The sequence below is a fragment of the Nanorana parkeri genome, unplaced genomic scaffold, assembly GCF_000935625.1.
Source record: "Nanorana parkeri isolate BGI_ZX_2015 unplaced genomic scaffold, ASM93562v1 scaffold309, whole genome shotgun sequence".
In the NCBI taxonomy this organism is placed as follows: domain Eukaryota; kingdom Metazoa; phylum Chordata; class Amphibia; order Anura; family Dicroglossidae; genus Nanorana; species Nanorana parkeri.
In genome coordinates, this window is record NW_017306577.1 from 410750 (window position 1) to 424814 (window position 14065).

At 46.5% G+C, this 14065-nt stretch overlaps 1 protein-coding gene across 5 annotated transcripts in view; it reads right to left on the reverse strand.

Moving 5' to 3' along the window:
* Nucleotides 1-14065, reverse strand: part of DAB1 (DAB1, reelin adaptor protein) — a 178797-nt gene that overhangs the window by 55443 nt on the left and 109289 nt on the right. For 3 of the 5 annotated variants that reach the window (XM_018557893.1, XM_018557891.1, XM_018557890.1), the window contains exon 8: nucleotides 5627-5686. The exons of the other annotated variants lie outside the window; for them this stretch is intronic. In XM_018557893.1, coding sequence (XP_018413395.1) covers nucleotides 5627-5686 — 60 coding nt within the window. The remainder of the gene's footprint in view (nucleotides 1-5626; nucleotides 5687-14065) is intronic. 5 annotated transcript variants of the gene reach the window in all.

Sequence of the window (14065 nt, forward strand, 5' to 3'; positions counted from 1 at the left end):
GTCTGAATTTCGTTCAAAAACTTAACTGAATGGGACATGTGACTTTTCTGGCCAATCAGATGTGTTTTTCGGTTTAATGCATCTGAATGGGTCTCAACACAAATTTTCGTTACTGCAACATGGGAGCCATATACATATATCACTAAAGCTGAGGCTCCCAGAACCGTATGGCATTCCAAATCCGAATTTCCGATTTGCATTGGGGAGCTCCTGAATGCCATTTGGGTCTGGGAGCCTCAGTTTTAGTAATATATGTATATGGCTCCCAGACCCAAATGGCATTCAGGATCTCCTGAATGCAATTTGGAAATTCGGATCTGGAATGCCATTCGGGTCTGGGAGCCTCAGCTTTATTATTAATATCTGTATATGGTCTTCTGGGGTATTTGCAACGAATATTCGTAAACTCATCCAAAACTAACGAAAATTCGGATTTCGTCCAAATCTCAAACCCGAACTGAATTTAATTTCGGATCCGAATCCCAAAATAACGAAATATCCAAACCGTTTATTAAATACTAGTGTGGTGAACATTTCATGTTCAATCTGTCTTTGCCCTTACATCATGCAATGGGTCACTGGGAGGAGGACCGCTAAATGGAACAGAGGGTTCAAGGCAAAGGCAGTGCTCCCTCTGCTGGACACTGCTGGCAGTGCTCCCTCTGCTGGACACTGCTGGCAGTGCTCCCTCTGCTGGACACTGCTAGCAGTGCTCCCTCTGCTGGACACTGCTAGCAGTGCTCCCTCTGCTGGACACTGCTAGCAGTGCTCCCTCTGCTGGACACTGCTAGCAGTGCTCCCTCTGCTGGACACTGCTAGCAGTGCTCCCTCTGCTGGACACTACTGGCAGTGCTCCCTCTGCTGGACACTACTGGCAGTGCTCCCTCTGCTGGACACTACTGGCAGTGCTCCCTCTGCTGGACACAGCTGGCAGTGCATAGCGAGATCATATCCATTAAAAAACATTTAACAAGGTTTTATAACATTTTCAGGGCTATTCACAAAAGTTAAAAGTTTGGAGAAGGCAGGAGACGTGAACAATCTAGGACAACATAGCTGATATGGAAAAGATCTCCAATTCAGCTCACTTTACAGTTCAGATATGTTGTCCTAGATTGTTCACTTCTCCTGCCTTCTTCTTGTGAATAACCTTGTTTGTATCTCTTGAGGGATTCATAAAAGGGTTTCCGTGGGTTTAAGATCAGCCTGGACACATTAGGGTTAAAGGTTATGCACTTTTAAAGGGATTTTGCCAGGAATTTTTAAAGTGAACCTGTGGTTGTATTTGGCTTATATCTGGTATATCTATTTTCGTGCATATCTATTTAAACTTATTTACATAGAATCTATATTTTACAAAGAAACATTAAATATGGTGCATTCAGTTTGCAGAGCATGCTAGGCTTACTTATAAGAAAGTCCAGCACTGTCTATGTGCTTCCTTTCAGCCTGTGCTTATAAGCTCACTGGTTAATCGATGGGATCTAATTTGCTTCATCCAATAAGATGATGGCATTATGACACCACCATTTTACTGCTGACACGGTGGGGCACCTGTCTTGGCTCACACAAGGAGGGTTTACTGCCTTACATTAAACCAGCACCTATGTCTAATAAAACATCTAAAGAGCTAAAGCCATCCTAGCGGAAAGAGCAAAGCTTGATACAGAGACCTTTTCCCACAGTCTGAAGATTCCAATTCGCTGTTACTGGTATTCAGAAGTGACCTGCAGAATCCTAAATGCTGACTTCACTGTGCTAACAGCCTTCGGTAGGCAAACTTTCAGATTGCTATTCCACAGCTAAAAGCACCCTGACTATCAGGTACAATGCTTGCTACTGTACAGAGAGACTCGCCAGCCATGGTGGCCACACACAATGGATGACCTACTATGAACAGATCACAAGGTACTCTTTTGCAAATAAAAAACAAATCGTCTTTGAAAATCTATGAAAATGTATGTGTAGAGCAGTTGTTCTAAATGTTTTTAACAAGGAGGAACCCTTGAAATGAAAAGAAACACAGGAAGTGAAAATTGTACTACTCGCTCATACTGTTGGTCAGTGAAGTGACCCTTTCAATAGTGGTCAGTGCAGAAGGGCCCCCATACATTGGTGGTCATTTGCAGCAGGACCTGCTTACAGTGGTGGTCATTGGGTGAAGGACCCTTTTACAGTGGTGGTCATTAGGAGAAGGACCCTCTTACATTGGTCGGCATTGGGAGAAGGACCCTCTTACATTGGTCGGCATTGGGAGAAGGACCCTTTTTCACACGTGGTCATTGAGAGAAGGACCATCATGCATTGGTGGTCATTGGGAGAAGGACCCTCATACATTGGTGGTCATTGGCAGAAGGACCCTCATACATTTGTGGTCGTTGGGAGAAAGACCCTCTTACATTGGAGGTCATTGGGAGAAGGACCCTCATACATTGGTGGTCATTGGGATTAGGACCTTCATACATTGGTGGTCATTGGGAGAAGGACCCTCATACATTGGTGGTCATTGGCAGAAGGACCCTCATACATTTGTGGTCGTTGGGAGAAAGACCCTCTTACATTGGAGGTCATTGGGAGAAGGACCCTCTTGCACTGGTGGGAATTGGGAGAAGGACCATCTTTCAATGGTGGTCATTGGGATTAGGACCTTCATACATTGGTGGTCATTGGGAGAAGGACCCTCATACATTAGTGGTCATTGGGATTAGGGCCCTCATACATTGGTGGTCTTTGGCATTAGGGCCCTCATACATTGGTGGTCATTGGCATTAGGGCCCTCATACATTGGTGGTCATTGGGATTAGGGCCCTCATACATTGGGGGTCATGGAGGAAGGACCCCTTTACACTGGTGCTCAATGGGAAGAATGCCATATATAGATAGCTAAATAGATCATTAGTACCAGTGGTTTTGTAACTGTGAAGCAGAAACTAAACTATTGCTTTTAGGGGGACATATCCTTTAATACATAATACCCAACTGTAAACTTTTCAAAATGTGGCCGGGTGATGTGAAGAACAATTTTACATTTAAAAAAAGTAACTTATACTGCACTTAGAATATGAATATCTGTGACTAACACTTGAAGTTTTATAAAACATGTTTTATATAAATCAATATCAAATTAATGTTTTCTGGTATTAAATATAATATTCATAGATACCGACACCCAAAGCATATGATGAATGATAGTTACAGGGACAAAGCATATGATTTAAGAGTCATCTCCACCCACAACTCGTATTTTAGCGTTTATTCCATTTCTCTTAGGACCCCGCAGTGAGTTTTCCCCGCGGCAGTTTGTGTTTTAAAACCCCCTATTATTCATTTATTTCATATTTAGGACTCATTCAGAGGGCCGTGCACACCCCTAAAAAGACCCGATCCTAGAGGGGACAGGTGCTGCATGTAATTGCTCACAGCGGCCTGTTCTTACCCTTCAGACAGTGTGCGTCCAAGGGCGGGCACCCAGACCCTCACAGACATGCAGCTTCAGGTGTGTGTGTGACCGCGTGTAATTGCGTGCAGTCGTGTCCTCCCATAGGGAAGAACTGGCTGCTCCATGCAATTACATGCAGCGCCTGTCCCCTCTATGATCGGGTCCTTTTACGGGTGGGAACAGCAGCATAAGAAGCCAATCAGTTGTGTTGCAGTGCATGGAACCATGCTGACTGCAGGAGAGAGGAGCTGCATTTACTGTCCAGTCACAGGCTTGAGAAGTGTGTGTGTACACGTGTATGTGTGTGTAAGTGAAACTGAAACAGAGAAAAATCAGGCCCCCTCCCGGACAGACAGGGCTGTGCTGTGTAGCAGAGCTGTGTGAATTTCATAAGTGAATATGTTGGCCTGTAGTTTGTTTAATCAATCATTAAAGGGTAGGGGCACTTTTATAGAGGTACAGGTTATCCCCCCTCCCCCCCCTTGTCTACTATACCCAAAGACTGAGCTTAGATGCTGTGCAAAGCTGCTTTACACTGCCCGACCGTGATCGGTGACCAGAGTAGGCGGTCCCCGCATAATTAGAGGTAGGGTTTGAACAGGCCACTCCAGTAAGTGGGTGGGGCCTGGGAGGGACTATCTGCCTACTGGGAGGACCTGAGGTGGGCTGTAGGCGGGGTTATCTGTGTCCCGGGGACCGGTGTTCTATCGAAAAGCTCCAACTCATCGAAATCTCCAACTAGCTCACTGCCGGGTACTTGCAAGTTGGAGATTTCGACCAGACCGCGTTAGACTGCAAAACACAAAGACTGACGGAGCTTCTGTACAGCTGCATTTTAACAATATTCAGCAGGTGGCGAACTTGACGAGTATTCTGAAACCGCTATGCGCGCAATGCGCACCGCAACTGTACAGAGCTTCAGTCTTTCAGAGCACCCCCCCCAGGAAGTGAGGTTGTTGGAGATCTCAATGAGTTGGAGCTTTCGATAGAACACCGGTACTGAAATGTTGGTAAGTATGGACATTGTATCGGAAGAGTAGTCTATCCAAAATTATGGGAGGCACCATCTGCCTCCTGGGAAGACCTGAGGTGGGATGTAGAAGGGCTTGGCTGCATCCCGGGGACCGGTACTATAATCTTGGTAAGTATGCACATTCTATCGGAAGAGTAGTCTATCCAACATTATGGGAGGGACCATCTGCCTACTGGGAAGACTTGAGGTGGGCTGTAGGAGGGGTTGGCTGCATCCCGGGGACCGGTACTATAATCTTGGTAAGTATGCACATTGTATCGGAAGAGTAGTCTATACAAAATTATGGGAGGGACCATCTGCCTCCTGGGAAGACCTGAAGAGGGCTGTAGGAGGGGTTGGCTGCATCTCGGGGACCGGTACTGAAATCTTGGTAAGTATGCACATTGTATCGGAAGAGTAGTCTATACAAAATTATGGGAGGGACCATCTGCCTCCTGGGAAGACCTGAGGTGGGCTGTAGAAGGGCTTGGCTGCATCCCGGGGAGCGGTACTATAATCTTGGTAAGTATGCACATTGTATCGGAAGAGTAGTCTATACAAAATTATGGGAGAGATCATCTGCCTCCTGGGAAGACCTGAAGAGGGCTGTAGGCGGGGTTAACTGTGTCCCGGGGACTGGTACTGAAATGTTGGTATGTATGCACATTGTATCGGAAGAGTAGTCTATCTATTATCTATTGAATAATATAATTTAAAACAATTGGTTGCCTGACACACACATATTCTCAATTAATTTATAAGAAATAATATTTTTATATATATATTTTATTTTTATTAATTTTTTTAACTATATTTAGCTGCTTGCCTGTAGAATTCATCATCTGGGGTATCATTTGGCCAATAGGAACCCCTGAGAGATAGAAGAATTCTGTGTGCCACTCAACTTGCAACAGTTGCAAAGCTGATACAGGTTTGTTTTTGTTTTTGGGGGGGGGAGGGGCTGACCTTACAATATGAATTCAGGGTGGAGGTGAACTCTGAAATACATTCAAAGCATCTTTGTAACTCTTTGCATACATTTAATTAAGCAAAGACACACACACACACACACACACACACATGCATGCAAACCCCCTGAGAACATGTGTGTATTCTATACAAGATTCATTCATCATTCTAATTCCAAAAGGCTTAAGATAAGAAATGATACGTACACTTATCGGCTGACTTTTTGGTACATCATAGACACCTTCTTTCTTATGGCTGGTAGGGACCTAGAATTAAGCCAGATATTGCCTGGGTAAATATGAAATGTCAATGTATCACAATCACACAGTACAGACATGTGACAGGACAAATGCATGCTGAACACACGTGGCTAGCCGTATCTCGTGTACTACGTGGTGCTGTAATGTGGAGGGGGAGGTGGGGGGGGCATGCCGGTTACCTAATGGAATTCATTAAAACAGACTAGACAGGAATCAAGAGCCACATCGCTCGATCAACTGGATTTTAAATTATTTGTGATTGGCTGTTATAGGTGACTGCACTTTACATCACTTTGTCAAATGTATCTTTGGCCAAACAATTTTTTGTATTCAAGGTCGGGACTGCATAGGGAAGGATTAGACGCAGCCCCTCCCCACCCCCCACCCCCGCCGTTAGGGTTTTATTCCTCAAAGAGTAAAAACAAAAAAAGGAGCTCAAATTAGATGGTGTTGGAGCCCATGTTGCTTAATGATTCATAAAGATGGAAAATACCAACATGTTTCCAGGGCCGACACACTCCTCCTTCATCGGGGCTTGGAATCATTGAGGGCTTAAGAGGACTCAATGAAACAGAGTGGATGCAAAAAATGGTAACCAGACTGTCTCTTAGACAGTTGCCAGAGTAACAGGTTTCCCCATTGGAAGATTTCCCTTCTGTTCCTCCTTAGGTGACAACTGTAAAATGTTGCATTCCCCATCACTTTCTGTCCCAGCAACCGTGGTCCCCCAGGAAGGGAGAAATCTCAATCTAAACCTGACAAGGGCTGACTTCTGACTTCTCTTGCTGCATGCTTGTTTGGGACAAGTGATTTGGAAACCACTGAAGCCAAAGACCCTTTAAAAAACATCTGCAGGAAAACAGACCTAAACCCGACATGCTCTGCGAACTTTAATGCACAATTATTTATTTCTTCTAAATTCAATGGTGAAGAATAAAACATCTAATATGGAAAGAAGAAAGCTGTGTGCACCCCGCCTGTCAGTACTTAGTAGGTCCACAGATATGGACAGTGGCAATTAAATGCAAATCTACAACTTCTACTGCAGAATGAAAGCTTTGCCTCCCTCCTCCTACCTCCTAAACCTGTACTGGTCACCTTCATAAGGAGCTCTGGCTGCAATAGTTACCTTCAGTCCGAAGCTGTCTCCTGCACTACCTCTTTTTTGGCACAAGATGTCCTCATTCTTCCCATCTGAATGGTGACCAGTGTCTCCCAACTGAGAACTGGTGCAGGGCATCACCACAGCACCCTTAATTCACTGTGTAATGATGCGGAGAGCGCCACTGATGTGACACATCACTGAACAATGCCTACCACCGGGAGAAGACCGAAAAGGAAGAGGACCCAGCAAATCACATTACCGGCCTAAAGACTTTTGGAAAAGCCCCTGGAGTTGGCCTTTAACTGGCTGCATGCTTGTTCTCAGTCAATGACTATGGTCAACGGCAGCTAGCATTTAAGAAGACATAACAGTGGGGCTGATGTATAAATCTTCTGTCCAGCCTGTAGCTGGGCGAATTACATTCCCATTACCACCACTAGATGGAGCCGAGGAGCATAGGAATTCTATGCTCATTAGCCCCATATAGTAGTGGTAAAGCCATGCGAATCCAGCTACATCTTGGGTGGAAGATGTATACACCCATGTGTGATAGAGTCCAATAGCAAATACATTGAGGGCCCCCTTCTTGCCATATGTCCATCTCAAAGGTTATTCCTCTAATGATAGCGACCAAAAACTGTTTTCACAGCCATTAAATACAGCAGGGTTAGGCAACCTCAGAACTCCAATTGTTGTTTAACTACAAGTCCCATGAATCATTGCAAGACTCTGACAGCGAGAGGCATGACTCCCAGAGCCAGAGGCATAGGTTCACCACAGCTGGAGTGTTAGGCTTGCCAACCATTGGTGTAGGGGTTGCCAAACTTCATCCCTCCGACTGTGGTGAACCTACAGATCCCATGAATCATTGCAAGACTCTTGACAGCCACAGGCATGACTCCCAGAGCCAGAGGCATAGGTTCACCACAGCTGCAGTGTTAGGCTTGCCAACCATTGCTATAGGGGTAGCCACACTTCCGCCCTCCACCTGCGGTGAACTTACAGATCCCATAAGGCATTGCAGGACTCTGACAGCCACAGGCATGACTGCCAGAGGCATAGGTTCTCCACAGCTGCAGTGTTAGGCTTGCCAACCATTGGTATAGCGGTAGTCAAACTTCAGCCCTCCACCTGCGGTGAACTTACAGATCACATGAGGCATTGCAAGACTCTTGACAGCCACAGGCATGACTCCCAGAGGCAGATGCATGATGGGATTTGTGTTTTCCACACGGCTGGAGTGCCAAAGTATGACTACGCCTGATATAGAGGTTCCTAAGTTATATAAACATTCATTATATCTGAAATATATTTGGCAAATGCCGTTCCTACCTGCATAAATCAAATCAGTGTAGCCAAAAGGTTCTGGACCCCATAGCAGCTGCAAGGTCAGTTGTCAGAAACTGCACCCTGTCAGGAACTGGATCTGAACCCCGGGGCCTCTGCTGTAGCTGGCAGTGGTTCTACCTGCTGAGCCACCTTAGAACCTTGTATAGCTCCTTGCCTGATCTCCTGTGTAACCCACAGGTAAACCTAGTTTCTGCTGAACTCTGAACTCCTTGCTCCTCCCTTGAACTTCCTATTTAAGCCACGCCTCTGCACTTCCTGTTTGCCAGATTATTGTGCTTCTGCCAATATCTTGTTTCCTGCTCCTCCTGTGATATAATCCTCTCATACTGCTACCCGTGTACCCACCTTTGGCTGCTGATTCACCGACTCCTCTCATCGTCTTCCAGTTCATACCTGATACCTTTGGCTACTGACCTCGGCTTCATCTCTGACTACGCTTCTGCCTGCTCCTACACTACTACCGTCTGCTTGTGTACCAAACCCGGCCTGTTATACAACGAAGTTGCCTGCTGTTTCAGCTACTGGACTCTGAGCCTGATCACAGATCGTGACACCACCATTGACGGTCCCTTTACTTTCCTTTCATCTGTTATCAGCAACTCCTTTATAATCTCAGGAATTCATATTTCTTTGAGGCTGTCAGTCACTCTCGGCTTTATTAAATAAAAGGAAACATTGTTTTGCCGATACGTTAGCCCATTGCCGAGAAGCCGGCTCGCAGGACATATTACATTAATACAAAGATATTCGGTATCATTTCTATGGCATCTCGCTTACAATGGTGACTGATGCTGGAAACATTTACTGCTCCATTCAGGCCTGATCACTTGAAATTACACGGTGCGTATTACGGGGACCAGACGCAGATAATCTTTCATTATTTTGATTTGAGTTTGGACGGTTATTCTCTCCTTGCTCTGTGTTTCAAAATTAGGCTATTTCAATACGGGTATAAAAACCCTGTTATTTCCCTTCACTTAGCCTGTTATTGCTGCGATTTCCTCTGAATACCGGATTATATATGTACAATTCTCGGCACATGACATCGTAGCGTATCATTCGGGAGGTCGGTGTGTGCTGGGCAGCAAACATCGGGGCATTTTGACAAGTACAAGCACTTGTCAAAATGCCCTGTTTTTTCCGCCCTCACCCTGCAGCGCCCTCACGCGGCCGCCTGACTTGCCTTGCGGTAGCGCCGGGCCTGGGTGTGTGGCCTCTACAATCCTGTAGTGATCATTATAATCACAGGGGATTCGTGAGGATTGTGGACACACCGCCAGAATCCTGACTATTAGAAGTGAAGACACAGATACACAACATTGCTACAAGTCACCGTGTTATACATCAAGGCCGCTGCCCGCTGACCTCAATTATTCTCAGCTCTCAGGAAGAGTATCTAGGCCAGCACAGGGTCTAAGTAGTTAATATTCTCTGTTTTCAGAGATAAAGTTCTGGGTTCGATTTCTACCACAAGTCACAACCCAGAATGGCACTGGGGAGGGAAGGGGTTAATGCTCGATATGTTAGCTTTTGCCAAAGAGTTCCTGCCATTTAGAGCAATGTTCTAAAGAGAAGCCCTCTTCTTACGCTAACCCTCATTCTAACCCAAACAGTGACCCCCCCTCCCCTCCATCCTTAACACTGTCTTTGTTATTCTAACACTAACCCTCCCTAAAGCCCTAACCTTGTAAACTTAACCACCCTGTAACCATAACCCTAACCTGCCTGTAACCCTAACCCTCCATGTAACCCTAACCTCCATCTAACTCTAACCTCCATCTAACCCTAACCATCCCTGTAACCCCAAACCTCCCTATAACCCTAACCCTGTAACCCTAACACCTGTAACCCTAACCCTCCCTGTAACCCTAAACTACCCGTAACCTTAACACTAACCCTCCTTGTAACCCTAACCTCCATCTAACCCTATCCCTCCCTGTAACCCTAACCCTATCTGTACCCCTAACTTCCTTGTTACCCTAACTTCTGTGTAACCCTAACACTAACCCTCCCTGTAATCCTAACCCTCTCTGTAAACCCAACACTAACCCTTTCTAGCCTAGCACTAACCCTTACTATAACCCCAACCATTCCAGTAACACTTATACTGGACTAATACTAACCCTCCATGTTACCCCAACCCCTCCCTGCAACCCTAACCATCATTGTAACCCTAAAACGAACCCCATTCGTAGCCCTAAAATTAACCTCACCTGTAACCCTAACACATCCTCAATGAGATCTACCAACGAAAAAAACAACTGCATTCAGGGGCGGGAGGGGGCGTGGCGGTGCATTGAAGTCAATGGCACCACTCTCTTCTCTTCTGTCTCTTCTTTCACTTTTTCTGTTGTCTCTCTTCTCTCCCCTGTCTCCCCTCGTGCGCCGGCGTCCTGTCCTCCCGCGGTGCTCATGTGGCAGACGTTGCACATGGGGAGAGGTGTCCCACCCCTTCCCGTCTACGGGGGCTGACACATTCAGCCGGCGCGCCGCACGAGCACCGCGGGAGGACAGGACACAGGTCAGTGAGCAGATCACGATCTGCCAGTGTTCGCTTTGCGATCGACCTAATGGGCACCCCTGGTCTATAAAATGCAGTCCTGGGGGTCCCCGGTTCGAATCCCGGCAGGACACCATCTGCATGGACTTTGTAACTTCTCCCTGTGCATGGGGGGTTTCCTCCGCGCTACTCCGGATTCCTCCCACACTCCAAAGACATGCCGGAAGGTTACTTGGCTCCGGTCTAAATCAGCCCTCAGAGGTTTTTAATAAGGACCTTAGTTTGTAAGCTCCTCGGGGGCGGGGACTGCACTATGTATTGTCTTTGCTATATAAACACCAGTAATGATAAATATACATAATTTGGCATTTTGCCCGTCGTTACACGTTATTTTGTCCAGGAAATGCTTTAACATGGAGTGTGTTGAAGAGTCTGATCCCCGATATACTAAATCACGGTAAATGAATGAGCTCCAGGTAACGTCTCTCTAAACGAACCTCTGTGATGAATTTCATCGGTGTAATCAAAACCCGAGTTCATTAGAAATCCCCGGCCGCTCGGAAACCCCATTAAAAGTGGCCTCTCCGCTATATAGTGCTAAGGAGGCAATTAATTAGTTCCCGGGCTCCAGGTGTGCGCTTAACAAGCTCGCTCCGTCGTCATCCCGTCCTTTGTATCTGCAGCATCATGCAAATCACAAGCTGGAAATCAAATTTTGTCGTGTCAGGGAAACAATACAAACTAAACATAATCCGCATCTGTTATCGGCTAATGAGGGACATTCTGGGAGACGTATAAAGAATATCTCCTCCCCCGACTATACCCCCTCGTCCCAAACAAATGGGTATGCATTTGTTTGGGAAAGCTAAGCAGAACCTGCGGCCTCCCCATCAGTCTTCTATCTGACCTCCTTCCTCCCCTTCAGTCTTCTATCGACCTCCGTCCTTCCCTTCCGTCTTCTATCTGACCTCCGTCCTCCCCTTCAGTCTTCTATCGACCTCCGTCCTTCCCTTCCGTCTTCTATCTGACCTCCGTCCTCCCCTTCAGTCTTCTATCGACCTCCGTCCTTCCCTTCCGTCTTCTATCTGACCTCCGTCCTCCCCTTCAGTCTTCTATCGACCTCCGTCCTTCCCTTCCGTCTTCTATCTGACCTCCGTCCTCCCCTTCAGTCTTCTATCGACCTCCGTCCTTCCCTTCCGTCTTCTATCTGACCTCCGTCCTCCCCTTCAGTCTTCTATCGACCTCCGTCCTTCCCTTCCGTCTTCTATCTGACCTCCGTCCTCCCCTTCAGTCTTCTATCTGCCCTCCGTCCTCCCCATCAGTCTCCTATCTGACCTCCGTCCTTCCCTTCAGTCTTCTATCGACCTCCGTCCTTCCCGTCAGTCTTGCACAGTTGCACTGGCTCCTCTCCTCTTCCTCTGATTTCACTGCACACTGTGAGCTTCTCTGCCTTCTGCTCTCTCCTCCTATCAACATGCTCCTTGCTAGCAAATAAGCAGCAAACCCGATTGGCTCCTTGTGCTGCTTCTTCCTCCCCCAGGGATTTCAAGAGACTGATACCTTGGCTGATGGTGGAGAATGGACCTGAGGACAATAGGAAATACCAAGGCTCTACAGCTTCATCTAGTGGCGGAGGATGGACCCAAGGAGCATAGGAAATTCCACGGCTCCTCAGCTCCATCTAGTGGCGGATGATGGACCTGAGGAGCATAGGAAATTCCACAGCTCCTCAGCTCCATCTAGTGGCGGATGATGGACCTGAGGAGCATAGGAAATTCCACGGCTCCTCAGCTCCATCTAGTGGCGGATGATGGACCTGAGGAGCATAGGAAATTCCACGGCTCCTCAGCTCCATCTAGTGGCAGAGGATGGACCCAAGGAGCATAGGAAATTCCACGGCTCCTCAGCTCCATCTAGTGGCGGATGATGGGCCCGAGGAGCATAGGAAATTCCACGGCTCCTCAGCTCCATCTAGTGGTGGAGGATGGACCCGAGGAGCATAGGAAATTCCACGGCTCCTCAGCTCCATCTATTGGTGGAGGATGGACCCGAGGAGCATAGGAAATTCCACGGCTCCTCAGCTCCATCTAGTGGCAGAGGATGGACCCGAGGAGCATAGCAAATTCCAAGGCTCCTTAGCTCCATCTAGTGGCAGAGGATGGACCCCCAGCAGCATAGGAAATTCGAAGGCTGGTCAACTCCATCTAGTGGTGGAGGATGGACCCAAGGAGCGGAGCATAGAAAATTCCAAGGCTCCTCACCTCCATCTAGTGGCAGATGATGGACCTGAGGAGCAAAGGAAATTCCAAGGCTCCTTAGCTCCATCTAGTGGTGAAGAATGGACTCCTAAGCTCCATCTAGTGGTGGAAGATGGACCCGAGGAGCATAGGAAATTCCAAGGCTCCTCAACTACCATCTAGTGGTGTGAATGCCGTGTGAATGGCATTCTCCCCTTGTCTGGCTGGGCAGAAGAATTGTAAGCAGGCCCCTTAATGATTTTTTTTATGAGCACCTATCTTCATATCTGTCTAGAGTTCTTCTTTAGAAATATGGAAGCCGCCATTGTTTTTTAAGGATTAAACTCCATCACTGTCATCTTCATCCTTGATTTACTGCTTAGTGAGTCACTGTACACTGGGATTTCCACCATCACAGTCTGGATGAGTCACTGCTTATGCAGGGTGAAGATGGCCTGCACCTTTTGAAGCCGCCAATGGCAGCTCCCATGTTTTTTCCCCTGACAGGTTACATTAACAGAACAAAGCGCACTTGAGGTCCGCCAGCCCGTGTCCTACGACGCACAGCAGTGCAATGATCACATAATCATCACTTAAACATTTCGGTATTATTGCGACATATCACTCAAATGATTTCCCACGCATAAAATAAGGTTTACAAAAAAACGGCGCCCTCGCCTTTTACGACGCGCAGCGGCAATTATACCAATGTCAACACGTTGTGCATGAAATAACCGGGCTTAATTTTATTTTGTAAAATCCATAATGCTAACAATTATAGATAATTATATCCCCCCGAAAATGTACATTCCTGACATTTACTTCCTAATTTGCTTTAGCAATGTTTTCCTTCCAGCCAATCAAAAAACAATCCGGAACGTTTCAGCTGATTTCGGAGTCTATTAAGGCTGCAAATGATCAGTTTTTTTTTTTTTTGGGTGCTAAAGTGTTCATTATACATCGAATTAGATTAAAACACAAATATATGTTACGGGAGAATCCGTATTTCTTCTGGTTTTTCTTAGACAATTCGTTTCGTTTTGAATAAAAATTTGGACACATTTTCCGAAATTAGGACACATCCACATTTCCGAATCCCGATGCATCAGAATGTCTCCGAATACGAATTTCCATTTTCGAATTTCGGATCCCGTCTGAATTTCGTTCAAACACAAAACTGAATGGGACATGTG